Below are 20,995 nucleotides of genomic sequence, written 5' to 3'. Positions count from 1 at the left end.
AAGTTATTTATAAGAGCAGATAAACCTCTGCCCTGATATGATTAACACGCGCTCTGATACCACTGTAAGATAACACAAATTGGAAACTAAATTAACTGTATATTAAATAATCTCAAAGAATGATGTACATAGTGTACATATAAATACAACAAGAAAACCGTTGATTTAGTTTCCAGGTTTTCTTAGACTCTAACAACTGATCACCATAACACACACTAACCCAACCTTAATCCCGATGATTAGGTGTCTAATACATATATGGATTCAATGCCCTCAAAAACTCCTGGAGCACTTCGATTGTGAATAGTTCACCCATCAAACTTGTGACTTCAATGAATCCCTACCTATTATAGACAAATTAGTTCAAAAAAAAACTAGAAAACTTTTCAAAAAATCACACTTAAAAACTAATTTTTTGTTATAAGAAGAAATTTCGGCGTAAATCACATGTAGAAAATCTTTGTCGACGCGTTTCGAACCAGCTAGTGTGGTTCATCGTCAGGATAAGTTGAGGAGTCAGATCATGGTTGCATATTAAATAGGGAGAGCAGATCCTCCAAACGGCTAGGTTGACTAGGTTGACCAACAACGACTATAAAGAAAAACGGCTAGATAATATTATAATGTTAAAAAGTTAAAAGGTGATAAAAATAATATTATAAATATAGTAATTAAATTATAATATATTATATATTCGAATGTAATACTATATTATTTTAGTCAAAAGGTAATAAAAACTAATATTATAATTCTAGTAATTTTTTTTTTAATATATTATATATCCCAAAGTGATTCCATTTTATATTATTCATATATTATTCTTTGGTTATTAATTTATTTAATTCCAAGAATGTTATTCTATTTTATTTTATTATATATTATTCTATGGTTGTTAAATTAACTTAATTAATCACTAGGGAAAGGTAAAGGGGGTTTTCTAATAGGATAGATTTAGAGGAAATAATAAACTATTAATGAATATTGGTTAAATTTCTGTTTATTTATTTATTTATAAATATAAATATTTATTTATTATTCTGTGGTTGTTAAATTAACTTATTTAATTAAGTATTTATATCACTAGGGATGAGTAAAAGGGGGGTTTTTAATAAAATTGATTTAATGGAAATAATAAACTATTAAAGAATATTAGTTAAGTTTTTATTTATTTATATCTTTTAGGAAAAAATAAATAGAAAGAGCGACACATTTAAAAAAAGAAGAAGGTCAAGAATAGGATTAATGAGTCAAAAGGAGAAACCCTAGGAGGAAGGAAAAGACAAGGCTCCAAGGAGAAGGATTCAGGAAATATAGGGGAAACATCGAAAGCTCGAAAAGGTTAAAAAGGGGGGGGGGGGGAAGGAAAAGCAAGACTAGGAAGAAAGGGCAAGGATCCAACAACTATTGATCTTCCAGCCGTCATCTCTATTGAGATTGTTAGGCCTTCTTTCAATTTCAATAACTTCCCTGAATTTACGGTGATGGAACTGCACAACCTTGGCAATAACCTTGGCCTCCTCTATACAAACCTGATGCTTGGTCTTTTCCGCATGCTCTGCTAACGTTGAAGACTTGGTTCTCCCATGTCTTAGGTCAGCTGCATGTTCGTTGATCCTTTGATGGATGGAGCGCCCTGTTTCCCTGATATAGGGGGTCCCACAAGAACAAGGGATCAAGTAGACACCCTTCATGTCTTTAGGGTCAACGGGATCTTTCACCGATCGGAGGGATTTACGAATGGTGTTGAGGGGCCTAAAGGTTGAGGGAATATCATACTTCTTAAGGATCCGAGCAATCTTGTTCGTGGTTCCCTGGATATAGGGAAGATGGACACTTTTGTTATTAGAAATAATTTTTAGAAAATTTTTAAACACTTCCTTCCATTCCAAAATTGCTAAAAATAATAAGAAAGAAAAAAAACCAAAATAAAAAATAAAAAATATATAATGAGTACACTTAACATATAGATAAATGATTACCAAATAAATAAATTAAAATTCAATATATTTTCATTTCAATTTATTTATATATAAAAAAAACTTAATAAAATAAAAAAGAATTTTACATTTAAAGAAAACAAAAAAAACCTTTCCAAAAACACCACCACCGATAACCACACCACGGTTAGTGATATTTGACTAGCAATTGCCCCTAAAGATGCAAAGATACACCAAAGATATGGAAGATTTGGGAATATCATCTAGCCAAGATTTTGGAAGATTGTTCTTTGATCTTATGCATACAACATCCTAAATGAATTATCTCCAAAATATGTGAATTGTGCGTGCAATTGTCACAAAGAGATGCCAATAAGATTGCTAAATTGAAAAAGTTGTACATTGGTTTGCATAATCAAACAAATAATAATTGATGTATTAAATTTAAGTTTTTTAGTGTTTATTTATATATAGATAGGGATTTGTAAAGCCAATATGTTTTGTGATGCCCACCAACAACAATTTTTTTAAGAAATATCTATGCATCTAGAGGCCATGCAAAAACCTTCAAGAAACCAAATTAACATCTTTTTCTTAAACCTCTAGGCTAGTGATTGAATGCTAGCTCCACATTTCTGTCACTATCCCTCTTCAAAACATACCTTATGTGATATATGTTGCATTGGTCCAAAACATAAAAAGCAATATGAACATTAGAAATGCCTACAAAGCGTACACATTAAGGTGCAACTGTGAATGAATGCAATGGGTTGTTTTGATGTTCAAAGATACATGAGAAAGCATACATAATAGAGATTGCATTTTCTTATGATTTGCCTCTTCTTAGTCTATGCAAGAATGATTTTGAGGGAGTCCCTAAAAATCAAAAGAAACACAGACAAAAAGTGTGAGAGATTTAATAATCACTTCCTCAGCCATAGATGTGATAAACTCTATTACTAGATTCACCACACTAGGGTGGAAAAACCATTTCTGATCCAAACCAACAACATGGAATTGCCAAATGGCACAAGAAATCACACTAGAAACTGCACCATTTCCCCAAAAACTGCAAGCGAGAAAAATAAGTAGAAATATACTTCACAATTGAAAGTCAAACAATAAGTAGAAATAGACCCCACAGATTGAAATCCTTCAAACTATGGGTTCAAGGATAGCTTGTAAGTTTTCACTATTATGTTTATTTGAAGAAAATTGTAAGTATCAACTTTTGGACTTTTCGTAGCGTGGAAATCTTTACTTGAAGATTTTCAAATTCATGGCATAGCTCAAATAAATTGACTGCTACTAGTTACATGGAAAACTATAGTCAATTATGAATTGACTCAGATGATGACAAGGCAACAACACTCTCTACAAAGACCATTTTAGGGGAATCACCACATTGAGCCAAGTCACGATACACAAACCTATTCATGTCCTCACAATCACACATTTGTTCTAGTCGATTTCCAATACTTACATGATTAGCATGGCTTTTAGCCTTATGCTTTGGTGTTGATGTTTCATTAGAAGCATTATATACATGCCCTAAATGGTCGTGGTTAAAATGTGCAGTAGAAGATTTTTGGGGTATCACACTCCCAGTCCTTAAATTTGTGACAATTGCTACAATTTCATGCACAATTCACATATTTTGGTGATAATTCATTCATGATGTTGTATGCATAACCACAAGACAAACTTGCTACTTCAAGCACAATGATAAAAGACAAATTTTCCCAAATCTTGGCAAGATGATCAACAAACCTAGAGATGTAGTGAGAGAGTGATAATGTTGATGAGAAAAAAGAGATGGAGTCGATGGTTTGAAGTTTAGTGAAGGAGCCAGCATGTGATGAGAGCCCTAGTGGTGTGATAACACCCTAAGGTTTTTTATCAAAGGTAGGTGTGTTTTTCTAGGAAGTTGTAAGACCTGTTGTTGAGGCAAACATGTCATGTATGAGAACGAATTGTTGTAAAGCCTTAATACTTTGATCAAGCATACATTAACTGCAATGGTGTATGGTCATCAACTTGTGGAATAGACCACTTGTATAGGTACTAGGGTGGCAGGTGTACTGGTATCCTAGCTTGAGGGGGCTAAAGCGATATCTCATGTCAGATGGTTAATGAATGATAAAGACCAAGTTAATCTCCTCGAGTCAATTTTAAGGTTGGGATTCTAGTGTGGTTTAGGTAAACAAGAGGCTTTCAAGCTCTAGGTTTATGAAAACCCATGGTTTTAACTATGGTATTAATCTCTAATGTAACCTATTTAATCCCTGATTTATAATTATTTATAATTTTTGAGAGGGATCAAATCTCTTGAATTGTAAAATCTTTTTTCAAGCTTTTCACTTTAGAAAAAGCTAATGGATCAGGAAGACTAGAAAAAGATATATATAAATTGGATGATAATATTAAGAACCCCATACCTTGCACTAACCAAAAATTGTAAGAGACTGTTAATATGGTCATGTGTCAACTAGATATTTTTAGAGTTTTTAATTAAAACTAATGAAATATGTACATTAATTTATTTATTTTTTTAATTACAAAAGACATTACTTCTTTATTTAGAGAATATATTATTTTTATTTTAATATGGACTAATTAAAACTAATGAAATATGTATATTAATTTTTTAATTATAAGAGACATTTTTCTTTATTTAAAAAATATATTATTTTTATTTTAATATAGACATAATAATTGGAAGTTGAGCATAATATAATGTAATATATTGTACTCTAAGCTAATATAAACTTCTTCTAAGGAACTCGCCCCCATTTTTAAAAAATAATTGAAAGTTGAGCATAATATGATCTATGCATCTCTCAAATATGCATCTCTACATAATAATCAAAACAAAATATATTTCCAGATTCTTGCAAAAGATAAAAATGATTAATTCTATTACTTTATTCAGAATATTTAATGTTTAATCTTAAGTTTTATTTAATTTGGTTGTTAATTTTTTTTTTATTTAATTCAACCAAGTTCTGTCACTCTTATTATCTGTTTGCTTCATATCAACGCAAGCGTTTAGTCTTCTTTTTTTATTATTAAGCTCTGCTCGATTTCCCTGTGACGATAGAGAGTCGGAAAAAATGCCGCTGACTCTTCTCTTCTATCGATCTACAGTCGGAAAAAATGCCGCTGACTCTTCTCTTCTATCGATCTACAGCCGGTAGCCTGTGGGATCCATGGGACCACGCTGTCGGAAATAGCCGTTTGCCGCATCAGCAAAATCCTTCTTTCCCGCCTAAGCGTTTCCCGCCATTCCATTCCACTGTCTTCGCACACATCCATATGATAAAACGGACCTCAGTGCTTCTTCCCACTCTTTTGTCAACACCTATTGTGTTGAGCATCGTCTGTGATATCTCTGTTTTTCGATGGAGTTCCAGATCGTTCGAGGTTCGATTCCCTCGGCGACTAATCGGACCAAAGAAAACATGAGCACTCATAACTCCAAGTTTAATGATGGTGGAAGAGGCAGAGGACGCGGCAGGGGAGGGGGTCGCGGTCGTGGTCGCGGAGGTGCAACAAATAATAATAAGATGAGGCGCACTGCAGAGGAGGATCTGGAAGGCAAGCTAGGGTTTGAGCTCTTCACTGAGGGTGAACCCCGCTTAGGATGGCTCCTCACCATGACATCTGTAAGTTGCCTCGCTTCTATTTTTTTTTTCTTGCACTGGCATCTGTAAGTTCCCTCGCTTCTACTACTTTTTCTTGCACATCAGCTGTTGTATTGAACTCATTAGACAAGTGGTCAGGTTCATGTGCCTGAACTCTGAAACTAGATTGGAACTCTTCGCGTTTTTGGCCTGAGCTTGCATTATGCATACATACATAACGACTTCGATTCGTAGCATAACTTGATGCTCGAAATTCCCATTTGGATTCAACGGCAACCGCTCACAGAGAATCCTGCTCGTTCATTTAAGACTAAATTGTCGCTAATCCAAAAGCAGCACCTTACGATGCCCATGACCACGACTTCGATTCGTAGCATAACTTGATGCTCGAAATTCCCATTTGGATTCAACGGCAACCGCTCACAGAGAATCCTGCTAGTTCATTTAAGACTAAATTGTCGCTAATCCAAAAGCAGCACCTTACGATGCCCATGACCAATCGGATTCTGACGTACCAGAGGAGATTGCTATGATCGCCACTGTATCCGTATCGAAGAGATGCGACAAAGTATTCGAATCATTGTGCAATGTCCTAATCGAATGCCTAGTGGCATGATGAAAGCCGATGATCAGATCAAGGCACTAATCTGTCATTTTCATACTTTATAAAGCTACTGAAATTTCACTAATTCCAGATTATACAGACAGATTGAAATTCTTTCACTCAACCGTATATATGGAGACAATTACACAATGAAAACTTCCTTTCATTTACAAAACCTGCACATACATATACTCAGAAACATTTGTTCTGGTGTATCTTCTCTATGGCCTGATTTATCATGCATTTGGCCATTCTTTTTTCCTTTCTAACTAACACTCGCTCCCTACTCACACTCTCTCACTTTAATGCCGGTAGGCTACACTATTTAAATACAATTTTTGAAACAAACATAGTTCGCTCAGATCCTAAAATCAGTCTATGATCTTTCTCTAAATCTCTCATGCCTCAAAAGGTAGATTCGCTTGATAAAAGTATTATCTATTCAATCTTATCTCTATGAAGATCACATTCTTTTATCCAAGCTTATCTTCTAGATTACGACTTATCCTCTCTAGAGAAATAGATTCATTAATTTAGAAAATACAATTATTTTCATTTAGGAATTAGAATTCCTCCACAAATGTCAAAACCCCTTTGTCTTTAAAAGCTTGATAGCTTTGGAAGATAGGATGCTCCTGCATCATTTCTGGTCATTTTGACAACTCTCATAACTATGGTTAGGAGTTTTCCCTAATGTGATCTTTTGATCATTGAAAACCATTTGACAAGGCTCTTAAGTTTTGAAGTAGATAAAACTGGCTGTTTCGGAATCTTCCTAGAGAAATAGATTCATTAATTTAGAAAATACAATTATTTTCATTTAGGAATTAGAATTCCTTCAGAAATGTCAAAACCCCTTTGTCTTTAAAAGCTTGATAGCTTTGGAAGATAGGATGCTCCTGCATCATTGCTGGTCATTTTGACAGCTCTCATAACTACGGTTAGGAGTTTTCCTTAATGTGAGCCTTTGATCATTGAAAACCATTTGACACTGCTCTTAAGTTTTGAAGTAGATAAAACTAGCTGTTTCGAAATCTTCCTAGAGAAATAGATTCATTAATTTAGAATTCCTCCACAAATGTCAAGACTCCTTTGTCTTTAAAAGCTCGATAGCTTTGGAAGATAGGATGCTTCTGCATCATTGCTGGTCATTTTGACAACTCTCATAACTATGGTTAGGAGTTTTCCCTAATGTGAGCTTTTGATCATTGAAAACCATTTGACACGGCCCTTAAGTTTTGAAGTAGATAGAACTGGCTGTTTCGAAATCTTCCTTGTCATTGCACTTTGAAAAGGGGGCAGGTGAAAAATCTAAGATAATAGTCTCTTTGTCTCAGAGTGTAAGGGCTTATTTGTTCATTTTCATCCTAGAACAAATTGGCAGCCATGAGAGGCCAACCCAGTAGGTGAAAGGGGAGTGCTGCTATAATAGCCCCTACCAGGGTTCGATTTCTCAAAAAGGTGTCAGCATGCTCTCGCAAGGTGGCTGTGATGCAGCCATCATGGTTGTTAAGTATGGTGAAGGTCACATGCTAAATAAGGAACAAAAGTATAATAAGGAACTATCTTCACTGCTAGAACAAAATGCCAAAGTTATCAAGAATACAAACCCCCTTTTACCTTGCATTTTCATCATACTTTCATCATGCTTTTTCAACATACTCTACAAAAATTATTTGAATATTCTCCATCTGACTTAATCTCCAATTGGTCGGCCTTTATGCAAAAAATTCTTCAGTTGACATTACAAAACGTGCTCATTTTCACCCCTTAACCCGAAGTGTATATCTACTATATGAAAGCAATGCTGTCTTTTACTTTGAATTGCCGTCGTTTGTAATTAAAATGGTTTCCTATCTCCACAATTTTGCCTTTCCTCTAGTCACATCAGACAACATGCTGTTCGATTTCTCATTTTCTGGTTTACTGCTTCTGCAGTCATCATTTGAGGATCAAGATGACAACAAAACATTCAGCTGCGTTGATCTCTACTTTGTATCTCAGGTGAAGTTCTTTTTATTTTTATTTTAAAGTAATTGATCTTCATATCTGATTTAGTAGCAGTATTGTAATACATTTCTATACTCTTGACATTGTTTGGATTCACTCTGTGATTTGATTGTGCTCTTTTGGATGGCAGGATGGATCTACATTCAAAACTAAGTACAAGTTTGCTCCATATTTCTATGTTGCTACAAAGGTTAGTAATACACGTTCAGCATGGACATGATTTGTCAGTTATTAGTTAATTGATTCAGTGTGATGGCATCATGGAAATCACACTTTTGAAGAGCATGTTGAGAGCTAAGTATGTCTTGTGTCTCTAGTCTTCTTTCCTCCATAGTTTCAGCGTTAGAAGAAAACAATCTAAACATTTTTTTTTGTTTTGGATATTCTTAAAAAACTAATCTATCTGTTTTCCGTTAACCATTGAGCTAATTACTTCGTTAGTCACAGTTGTGTACAGCTATATAAAGATTTAGCCACCTGTTGATGGCAGTTGGTTTAACACTTAAGTCCGTGTGTAAAAGACTTGGTTTATTTCCATTCTAAGCAGGCATTTTCACATACATCGATTTACAGGAAAAAATGCAGTTGGACGTAGAGGCATATTTACGTCGTCGCTACGAGGGTCACATTTCTGACATAGAAATTGTGGAGAAAGAAGATCTTGATTTGGTGGGTAGCCATGGTCTTTATGCTCATCTTCTTTTACGTTAGTCTTTATCATTCGTGGAGTATGCTTTGAAGTATGACATGATTCTACCATTACATTGCAGAATTTCTCATGCTTTGTCATTTCATACATACTAACTTGAGGTAGATGGTTAACATATCAGTGTTACGTTTTATAAACTTGATTTGTATATGGGATATGAGTACTCTTTTAGTTCATCATTTAGATAACAAAATTTAAGGCATGCCTAAGTTGATATTGAGTATATTACTAAATGAGTTTGAATTCTTTTGAATGCAAGTTATTATGATAATTTTTTGCGTATAGAATTTATGTTAGATTATTGTATTTTAAATCTTCCATGGTTAGCCTTGATTAGATTAGGCAATTGAGTGTCATTTAATGGTGCTTGAGGATATTAAAGAACTCGGTGACTTGAATTTAATCAGTCAATGATAGATGTTATATAGCATGTTTCATTGTTTACATAAATGGTTTGGCATGATAACATTGGAGATAGATTCTTTGAATGCTTGGTCAGTCGTATTAGGGTGCTTTTAGTCTTGTAGCACACTCACGTCTTCATTTTACTCACCATGATTTTAGTGTCAAATGGTCCCTGGAAATAACGCATACAGGGGGCGATTTGTTAGATGTTTGGATTTGGTAATCCGTTGTATGGATTGACTTTTATTTAGTCCATGACTATTGCAATAGTATTGTGTTTACTCTATCTATTTCTCATGGTGTGAAGCTCCTATGATGTTTACTATCTAGTTCTGATGTCTATTCCATAGAGGACAATAGTGATGAGGACGATAGTGATATTAGAGATCTAACTTTAGCCTTATGGGGTTGTGTATACCATCAAATTTTGGAGGACGTTTTGGCATTTAGATTGAGATTGAGAGTAAATTGTTTATATACCTTTTTTTCACTAAATAATGTTTTATGAGGAAATCCAAGGGATACATCCTTATATTCATGAATCAATGTTACATTTATCATTATTGGAAATTTATAGTCAAGGGTTTGATAAATTGTTAGTTTGGGTAAACTATTAGAAATTATTGGGAAACTTTAAAAATAGAAATATGATCATTTTTTTCCCAAATTTTTAAATTTCAAAGGCAACTTCAATATCAAACAAACACATTGCTACGTAAATATGAAAATAAAATTATAAAACTAATATATAAGATGCCAACTGGTACATTAGACATCAATATTGAAATATGATACCTGTCTCGAGTCATAAGTTTTGACCGGATAATCCAAAATTACATCAAAACAAAAATAATTACATCTTGTGAGATGAATCATGGCAATGAAAACAACAAATTTCTCCTTGTTTGCTTGATGGAAAATGGTCACAGTATGTTGGACAATGTTATAAGCACTAGATTGGTCGACCCCAAAAAACTTGATCTGGACTAGAACTGAAAAAATTGGACCAAGGGACCAGTCAACCAAAAAACACAAATATTCAAATTTTGAAAAGAACATATAGATTCATGTGTATCCATATGAATCCAAACCATTATACACAAATATGCAAAGTTTCTCATGTATATAGCAAGTAAGGGTGTGTATAACCTAAATAACACCTGGTGCGATCCGTATATAAACAAAAAATTGAACAAATAGGCTTTGTTACCCACCAAAATGGGTAGCCATATAGGAGAAATTATTTCTCCCACTCTTATACATCTAGTTGGCCAACCAACAACCCTTGATAGCCACCACTCGCTGATGACGTGCCATTATAGATTTTTGCCACCTGTATCAGTCATATGATTCTCACCATTTGGAAAGAGCACATCAATGAAAGTGGGCTTCTGATCAAAAGGCATTTTATTTATTTTGCAATTGGGTGCTTCTACTTGTTTGTATTTGGGGCATTTGATATGGATTATGGGGTAACGTGGAAGGAGGGGTTTTGACCGTGATCTTGTTCCCTCACCTTAAATGGGGGGTTAATCTTCAACCCTAGTCTAGTGGCACCTCCCCTAATAGCCCAATGGGTACAAGAGGGGCACTATTTGAGAAATCTTGATTGAGAGAATGTAGTTCCACCTATCCCTATTCCATATCTACCATTTTCCATTATACATTACAAGCCCTTATCTCACATCCACTCTTAGGGTTCAATTGACCTTTGGTTCTTTGGGATTTGGTACCCATACATCCACATACCTGGGTAAGGCTCGAAAATTTGCCCTAGGAGGTTGATGCAACTAAAAGAAAAGGAAAGAGCATGTAATGGCCACAAAACAAAATCAAAATGCAAAATATGGTTGAGACTTACAAATTAACACGTTGGCAAAGGCCTAACATGAGCTCTACCTCACTCATTATGGCCATCACCCAGTTTTTGGGCCAATTTTGCCCCATTACATCAATAAAAAGGAACCCTTGCATGTTCCAACCCCGATGGGCAATGAAATGACCCATTCTTAAGGGGTAATACAACTTCTCTACATCATTCAAAGCAATCTCTAACCCTTGAGCTAAGAGCATTAATACAAGGAAAAATCAAGCAAAAGTAAAAGGCACACGAAAGGGGTGGAAAGCAAAGGCTGAGTTGGTAACTCATGCATCCACAATTGCTCCCTCCTCACATCTATACACTTAGGATGTGGATCCACACCATGCTGGTCCCTTTGACCATGGCACTTGGTCATGAAGTCTTCTCCCCTCTGTACCATCATTATTATTCACTGACACTTATTAATTGAAGGGTGGACTGAGGAAATGTTACTTCCTCTTAGGGGTTGGAAACACTTAATAGGGTTGTCCTTTAGCTACTCCTACCTAGAGAAGAAACACCATTGCAAGTTCAAGACCTTGATTTTGATAGGGAAGCCTTATTTGAAGTATTAAATAACCCTTTACATTCAAGCTTAGTTTACTTAGATGCAAAAATGATTATTGTCCTTGATGACTGGTTGCTTTCACTAGACTTTATGTTGTGATTGTCAGGTGGTTCAGCAACCCAGGCCTTGGGCACCTTACCCACAGGTACCCAAGCCATTTGAGAAGCATATTGGCACCCGCAGGTGAAGCGTTGAGAGCCTTAGGTCTTTGAGGAGTAGCAACACATCATACCACCCTTGGTTACCTCCTGCACTTAGAGAGTTTTGCCACTTTGCACTACATTGTGATGATTCTTCAAGATGATACACCTGGACCAACATACCCCCAGGCTGGCCTTAGCACCTGCCACCATATGAGGGATGGCAATGGATTTAGGGCCCATATGAGGATGGTCTCACCTTCTAAGACATGGGAAGCCTAGTAACACTTGGAAATCCTTCAATGTTGGAGTAGAGATGGGCATTTTGAGTAGTTGGAGATCTATGAGATCATCTTTGGTGCCCCAAATTGGATTTTGGGGGTCCATTGAGGAATATTGACAGAGATCTGAGGGCCAACCCTCAGAGGATGACTTTTAGGGGCGTCTACACCAAACTTGGCATTCAAAAGCCTCAACACTTGCCACTTGGAGCTCATTTAGTGGATGATGTCAACCTTATGAGGCCTCGTAGCTCACACGTGTGGGCTGTCATTTGATTTATTGTTTAAGCTAGTTGGGTTGGCTTGTAACCCAAGGATCTATTGTGATTTTACTTGTCTTTTAGGGGATTTATTGTAAAATTAGAACTTGTCTTCCTCATATAAATAGAGGAGAGGACCTTTTCATTTGTCATCATCATCACTTGTAAACTCGACCTCTCTACTTGAGAATTTCGACTTCTTGTTCCTATTGGAGAGATGAGATCTATGGAGCAAAATTTGTTTTGGAGCTATATTCTTGTCTTCATAGAAGTTGCCTTGGATCAATGATTGGATTGTACATGCATATTGTCTTGTAAGTGCTTTCTTATTGAACATGTTTGATTTCATTTCTAATGTATGGAATAAATTGGTGATCTAGGTTATATATTGTGCCCTAAATTCGTTGAAAATCAATTTTATTGAAACTAGGTCATACTACTGCATTCATTACTCAGAGTATGATATGTAAATGCCAATCTCCTGGGTGACCTCATGTTAGCTCTCCCAAGTGAATTTTGACCCCCCATAGAGGTAATAGATAGGGTTTTGACACTAGGGCATTAAAATATCCTTACTCCTTTGCAAGTTTTAGGCAATCTAAAGAATCCATATACTCCATCAACCCTAGAACAAGGCCTTGCCACCCATTTCTTGGTGATCAAGTCAATATTATCCATAAACTTTTACTCTCTCCATCTTACCTAACTTGGCCCTCATGACAAAGGAGTTCAACAATCAATGCCACCAACATTGTGGTATGTAAAGGGCTTGGTGCTCTTGATTAAATGTCATTTCCATATCCTCATACATAATGGAATTGGAAACGTTGCAATCTCGCTAACCTTGAAATCTTGAAAATTGTGAAGTCTACTAATTTTTGAATGGGATCTAAAATTCTACTTTCTCCACATGAAATCTTATGAGGTTGGAACTTGGAACCAAACATCCTAAAAATTTAAGTAAAAGGATAAATATGAATCATACTTTTACTTTAAGAATTTAATATTACTATTAATTATTAGGATACTAGAGCATTTATCTCATGAGATGAATCACGGGAAATGAAAACAATAGATTTTCCCTCATCTGCTTAATGGAAAATAGTTGATTGCGTCGAGATTTTCCCTCATTTGCTTAATGGAAAATAGTCGATTGCGTCGAGAGGTGCTCTCCAGGAGTCCAGCCTAGTATGGAAGAGATGTTGTCGTGTCTTGTCATGTCTTGTTCTGTAAACATTTTGACTTGGTCAAATTACGCAAAAATAAAGATAAAATAAAATAGAAAAATAATTACTATAATTATTAATTAAAACATTTAGACTCCGTGAAATTACATAAAAATAAATAAATAAATAAATAAATTAAAATAAATTAAAATAAATAATTATAATTATAGTTAATTATAATCAATAATTAAACTAGACTAGATCCATCTTAATTCTCGATCTACCAAGCCTCTTTTTGAGTGAAAAGAGAATTGATCCTTCTCGACGCTTGGTAGATCTAGAGTTAAGATGGTTCTAGGCTGGTAATATCCTCAAAGCTCAATCCCCTAACTCACTTTTGTAAAATGTTTGGTAAATAACTAAGAATTTGGTTATAAGGTGATATTGATGTTGACATAGCGATAATTTCCAAATTATTGTGATAATTACTAAAATTATCACTATAATGCCAAATTATCATGATAAATTTTAAACCTCAAATTATTGCAATATATACAAGTGATAATATCACCACTTTGGATTTTAGTGATAATATCATGATAAGTGTAAAATTGTCATGGATGGCATCTCTAGTAAACTTGTTAGCATAGATTAGTGTGCCTCGCGCAAGGGGGTTCGAACTGGGTGCCTATTGGATATTGATATCAAGTACTCGGTATGGATTAGTAAAATTGGGCACATTGATTTGAGGTATTGGCCAATACTATCCATATATGTGTGTATCGATAAATACATTTTTCTCATGTTTCATGAATGGTACCTAAGATAATGCTATTGGCAAACAACATGTATGCCTAATCCCAAGGGACCTAGATGAATGTGACCTCATGATCTCCTTTTTTTCAGAGGAACCTCGTGATCTCCTTAGCAATATGGCTTCAACATGACAAGTCAAAACCTTGAGTTAACTATTAGGACTCTATATAAATATACATTTCATAAAAAATAAATGTAAATTTAAAATAAAACTTCCATACTTAAACTATAATAGTTAAACTTCAAGAATAAACAAGGCAGTGATTACACTTCCTTTGGGTCAAACAAAGGTAGGTATCTTCATTCTCTATTGTATAAGGAGGGAAGAAGATAGAAAGAAGACTATTCATTCTCTATCTACAAATACTTTTCTCACAATTGCATGAAGCGGCATGCCACCCTTGCATTACTAAATGTTGTTCTCTCTTTTGCCTGTTTTACATCATACCACCTCGGGTTTAATTCATAAGCTGCTATGCTTAGTGGTGTGTTGAGGTGTTTCCACCACTGGAGCCTCTCTTCCATCTGTTGATAATGCTCTTCATTCCTTTTGTTTGTAACCTTTTTTACTCACATTTGTTTTATATACTTATCATAAACAAGGTGAATTTGTGTTTGTAAAGTGGACGACATCAACTGTAGGGTCAACAACATCAACAATAAATTTTATCTCAAAGCAAAACTCGTCATCCAAAATTAGTCTCATAACTTCCCTGCCGGCTATAGAATTTGATTGACTCCAGTTAGCTCATATGTTGCCGTTAGCTATGGTAGTTATTGCTTCATGCACCTTAAGCAAAGTCAACTATAAAAGAAAAATGTGTATCTGCAAGTTATAAGAGCTCTATCCTAGTGCACAACCTGCATATTGACTGGAGTTGTTGGTGGTTGATTATGAACATGGATGTTTTGATCTTGGTGATATAATTTTTTACCCGATCAAAGCTCAAGAACATTCTTCATGGCACGAACTCAAAACTTCCAATATATATGCTTGGACTTATTTTGTAACAGCAAACTTAGAGCTTTATATGTGGGAGCTGCATCTGTAATGGCTTGCATGTAATTAGATGGGCTAGCATCTTTCACAGCTTCACAAAGAACCTCCGGCTAAAATATAATTTTTTCCTCTGAAATTTACAATGTATATGGACCGCAAGATCTATGGCCATGAAAGATGAGAAACAATTGTGTTCAATAAGGGTTTGTTTAAATATTCTATCCATCCATCCAACCATAAAATGGAGCATTCCTTTGATCACTCACATCAGATTTGGCTTGAGAGTGTCAACCTCTGCTTTCTCCTTACCAAGGAGACTAGCGTGGCGATTTTCATGTACTATGGGTATGCAACCTCAAGGTCCCTTATCTATAGCATACACCATCTCAGTGAACGAAGAGGATGCTGCCTTAAACAATATTTCATGTGCATAAAAATGTGCAATTGCAAGGTCTAATTTTCCCTGTATTGTCAAACGAGGTTGAATTTGAGGAAGTAGCTTGCCTTTTTTTGGAATACTAGGAGTCTGTTTTTAAAGAAAACTTTGAATTGGTAGTAGAAGAAGCTTCTCCAATAGCACCAACAGTAGCAGCAGAAGAATCATTTCCTTCAACAACACATTTGTTTATACATCACTCTCTTCATGCCGACACTATAACCAGGGAGCTCTAAAATCTCTTTGGCTAAGCTGCTGCATTATGAGGGGTACATCTATGCTGTCAAAGTCACCCAGGACTTGCACCTGGCGTCATCTGCACTCACTAGCACTGACGAGGGTTTGAATCCAGGTTTCCATGTTAATACAAGCCCAATCACCTGTCTGCTTGCTGCTAGACCATGCTCCTGTGGGCTTGGTGCCATTATTGCTATCAAAAGCTAAAAATATATGCTAATAAGATAGTAATCTTTAATCATGCCTAAAAATAACTGACTACAAGCGTAATGTTCAAACTATTACGTGTCATTCACTCTAATCCCTTATTTTGCTGTAACAAGTTGGTGCTTATGTATTTCAAGTCTATTTGTATAAAATAATTTGTAAACTAATGGTTGGTATCTTGTTATTGCAGAAAAATCATCTATCAGGCATGTGTAGAACATATCTTAAGGTCAGCTTTGATACTGTTCAGGACCTAACACATGTCAAAAGTGACCTTCTTCCTGTTGTTGAAAGGAACCAGGCTAAACTTGAAGCAAGTGAGGCCTTTGAATCATTTTTTTCTGGGAGGAGGTAATTTATTGTTAGGGGAACATTTGTTTTTGTAAATTATGGGAATTGTTCTTACTTTAAGGATGACATTTTATAGTGTCTGTTACTTCGAAATATGTTTAGTTCTTCTGAACAGATTGATGTTATAAATTTTCAGTCTGCATATGAACTAACATAGATCCATCTTAACCCAATATCTATTAAGTGTTTACAAAGATAAAAGCCTGGGTTAAGATGGATCTAAATCACCATTTATGCTTATGATTTAATCACTCATTATTTATGGTAATATATATTAACCCTCCCTGACAAACTGAGCGACATACACACAAAGGCACATACAAAGGCATGGACACTCAAAGTACTAGTCATTTATCCTGCCTCGTTTGTAGAATTTACCTCTTGGAGCTATTATCCATCAAACTGTTTATGGGAATAAGTAATTCTTCAACAGTCCTTGCTAAACATAGATGATAAATTTCAAAGCTATATATGCAAGTTGCAACTGTGGGAAAGAGATTAACGTATATGCTTATCCATCTCGTTTTGATTTGACCTTTGCTATTTTCACATGACTGATCTGAGCTTTTTTATGCCTCATACTTATTTGGTGCTTATTATATGCAGTGATAACAAGCAAAGGATACAAGATTATCTGGACTGCATAATTGGAATGCGGGAGTATGATGTGCCTTATCATGTTCGCTTTGCTATTGATAATGGTGAGATGCTTTGGGATTATGTTTTTGTTAATAAAATCTAGAGTTTCTTGATGGGTTGCAGATATATTGCTATTCTTTTGGCCGTAAAAGCTTTTTGGCAAGCTTAGTGGAATTCATTTGTATGCCTAAACTTTGTCGCGTACACTACACTGATTCAGTATTGGTTGTTTAATGATACATTGCAAATCTGATACTATTTTAATGATAAGCAAGAGGTTTATGGAAAAAATGCAATTTCAATTCAGTCAAGCATAGTAGCATACTGTTATGTTTTTAATATGCTTTTGAACAAAGAATGGCTTGTCTCTACATCATAACTCCTCATTCAACAGCCTTTGCAGCAAGAGCTTTTATATAACCATAAAACTATACAATTCATTCTTTACTAATTTGGAATTATCCTGCAGATGCAAGATGTGGACAATGGTACACTGTTAAAGTGGACTCTTCAAAAGTTACCTTGGAAAAGAGGGCAGATCTACTTCAACGAGCTGAAGTTTGCGTGTGTGCTTTCGATATAGAGACAACCAAGCTTCCTTTGAAATTCCCTGATGCTGAGTATGACATGATAATGATGATATCATACATGGTGGATGGTCAAGGCTACCTTATTATAAATCGAGAGGTACAAACACTTTGTCATTGTTTTATACTTATTTGTCCTAGTCTTTGCTTTGAGCATTCTTTCATCTATCTTAAACTGGTCAGAGAGGGAGAGTGGTGTTAATTGGAAACAGAGAATTATACTGTTCTAGTAAATGGAGAAATAGGTAATGTCTTGGGCAAAACCAAAAGTTGGTTTATTGTAGGGAAACTAGTATTCATGGAAAAACTGAATGATGTGATTTTAGGATGGAAATGTATGCAAGTTCCTGTACGAGAGGGTGAGATTTCAGGGGATGGAGGCTAGCTTTTGCACAAGGAAGTCCTAGGTTTCCATTGCAAATGTTCTGAAGCTTCTCGCCCTTTTTGAATCATATTAACAATATTCTTTGAAGCTTTGGAAATGATTTTTAGTATTTACTCTCAATTCAGCTGCATCAAGTAATAAATATCTGGGAGTAGGTGATAAATGATAATGTCTCTTCCAGTTGGACTATGCCGCAAGTGTACATACATTGACAGACTCAATTAATCTTTTGGAAACTAGAACATTTTTAGATGATACTTTGATTTTTCCTTCTGTAAGTTACTGAGTCATGCATGTAAAAGTCTATATAGCTCTGAAACAGTCTTTTCTTGCTTTTTAATTATGTTTTATAGAGGTCGTAGATTGTACTGCTTTTAAATCCATGATTAATCTGTCTGCACTGAAGTCAGTTTGTATTGAAACTCTCGTTCATCAAGCTCCTTCTCTAACCTTTTTATAATAAAATTTTTAATCAACCTATAATATGCCCTGGATTTTGATGGAAAAGGCTCTGATTATGTAAAAATTGATTCCTCCAAAATAAATGGGTTCTTTTGCCAATACAGGAGGAATGAAACAATTAAACAGGTGATCTATATTTTCCTTTAGTGCATGCCACTAAACCAAGCCGATTTTTGTTTGTAAATGACATATATATTTTTATTGTTTGCAGATTGATTCTCCATTGATTGTCATGGACTTCACTGCTCTTCCTTTGTTTTTCAACTCCTTTTGGTTTGTTTCCTCAGTGTGTAGGGGGAGACATTGAAGACTTGGAGTATACTCCAAAGCCAGAATTTGAAGGAAATTTCAAAGTAGCGAATATGCCAAATGAGGTAGATCTGGCATTTACTTTTTGTGTCTAAGATTATCATTCTGAAAACAAGTATTGATCTCTTGGAAGTTTGCTATGTTTTCTAGAAAGAGCTCCTTAGGCGGTGGTTCAATCACATGCAAGAATTAAAGCCTGGTGTTTATGTGACGTATAATGGAGATTTCTTTGATTGGCCTTTCGTGGAGCAACGGGCTATGCATCATGGGATGAAAATGAGTGATGTATGTTATTTTCCTTATCTAAATTACTGGCATCTTATGCTTGCTGATTGTTGCTGGATTTTCTTTCATTTGCTATGCTTAATTGCGACAGAAGTTTATTATTCATAATTCAATGTATTATGACGAATTTATTGATCCACAGAGTGGACATTTGAGGGTCCCAATGCATACTGTATTTGTTCTGGTCTTAGACGCTTTTAAAATTTTTGCTCTACCTCTTAAAATTCCTGCATTGTTCTGCAACGAAGGATAGGTTTTCAACTATCATAAATTAAATTTGAAACCTCTATTCTCTAACCACTCCACTTAGGAAGAACAGTCTGTCCTTACCTTGTTTGTTTTGCATTTGCAAGAGTAAAGATAAAGAGATGTGTGCATCATCACCTATGATTTAAGGTAACATACTCTGTTGTTGCTTCGTCTCTTTGCTATATGAAATCTTTATGTATTTATAGGAGTTATTCTTGTTCTATATCCCTTCCTTAGAGAAAAGTTAGACTATTTTAAAATTATTGAATGCCTCTTGGTCAGCAACCTTCCTTCTGATCTTATTCATCTTAGCCACTTTTCTTTGGTCCCTTGTTTAGAGATTCTCGGGGATGTAAGGCACTTTTTGCATAAGATCTCTTTCTTCCACAGGAATAAACTTATGCAAATACTTATACAATCAGCACTGTGCATATGGATTCGATCCACATAGTGGACATTTCAGGGTTCCAATGCATATGGTATTTGTTCTGGTCTTTGACGCTTTTAGAAATTTTGCTCTACCTCTTAAAATTCCCGCATTGTTCTGCAACCAAGGATATGTTTTCAACTATCATAAATTAAATTTGAACCCTCTATTCTCCAACCACTCCACTTGGGAAGAACAGTCTGTGCTTACCTTGTTTGTTTTGCATTTGCAAGAGTAAAGATGAAGAGATGTATGCATCGTTAGCAGTGATTTAAGGTAACATACTCTGTTGTTGCTTCGTCTCTTTGATATATGAAATGTTTATGTATTTATAGGACTTAATCTTATTCTATATCCCTTCCTTAGAGCAAAGCTAGACTATTCTGAAAGTATTGAATGCCTCTTCATCCTCGCCACTTTTTTTTTTGGTCACTTCTGTTTAGAGATTCTTGGGGTTCTGTGTTCTCTGTCATCAGTTATTATGATTGGGGATGTAAGGCACTTTTTGCACAAGATCTCTTTCTTCCATAGGAAGAAACTTATACAATCAGCACTGTGCATATGGAGGATAAATACATAACTCTCTAGACCTGTTTCATCTGAGTCCTTGCAGAAAAAGGCAGCCTTTAGAACTTTAGTCTCCTCAAAATGGTGGTCAGAGACTTAGACAGTGTACAGGGACTGCTTGTCATCAAACCTAGCCCAAATGTATGCTAATCCAGAGGCAGAACATGGGAGTTCTGTGGGATACAGTTTTTTAAGAGGTCTACCTTGAATGGCAGTAGAGAGAGGTATCCAGTTAAATATGTAGAGTTGAAGGCATAGATCCTTTTAGAGATAAGACCAGATACCACCATATCTCAACTTCTTCCTGGCCACAAGTGATTCCACTTTTGTAACATTCATCACTATGTTATCAGTGAATTAAATGTCATAGATGGTGGCTAAACTGTGTGCTAGTCGTTACCTCACTTTCGGTCATTTTATCCTAGCTATGTGGAGTAACTACTAGACCACGCA

At 35.4% G+C, this 20,995-nt stretch overlaps 1 protein-coding gene across 1 annotated transcript in view; it reads left to right on the top strand.

Moving 5' to 3' along the window:
* The first annotated feature begins 4,996 nt into the window (after positions 1 to 4,996).
* The window catches only part of LOC149176428 (DNA polymerase epsilon catalytic subunit A-like), a 125,097-nt gene continuing 109,098 nt past the window's right edge, over positions 4,997 to 20,995 (top strand). The window contains 9 exon segments of the mRNA XM_089419910.1: positions 4,997 to 5,602; positions 8,124 to 8,189; positions 8,326 to 8,385; positions 8,769 to 8,864; positions 16,472 to 16,632; positions 17,239 to 17,333; positions 17,741 to 17,958; positions 18,993 to 19,079; positions 19,165 to 19,299. Coding sequence (XP_089276036.1) covers positions 5,339 to 5,602; positions 8,124 to 8,189; positions 8,326 to 8,385; positions 8,769 to 8,864; positions 16,472 to 16,632; positions 17,239 to 17,333; positions 17,741 to 17,958; positions 18,993 to 19,079; positions 19,165 to 19,299 — 1,182 coding nt within the window. The 5' untranslated portion in view covers positions 4,997 to 5,338.

Source organism: Pinus tabuliformis, chromosome 4_1 (assembly GCF_031772625.1).
Source record: "Pinus tabuliformis cultivar Carrire ecotype Pingquan chromosome 4_1, CPIR1, whole genome shotgun sequence".
In the NCBI taxonomy this organism is placed as follows: Eukaryota; Viridiplantae; Streptophyta; class Pinopsida; order Pinales; family Pinaceae; genus Pinus; species Pinus tabuliformis.
The sequence above is the reverse complement of the archived record's forward strand: the minus strand, read 5'-3'. Positions and strand labels throughout refer to the sequence as shown.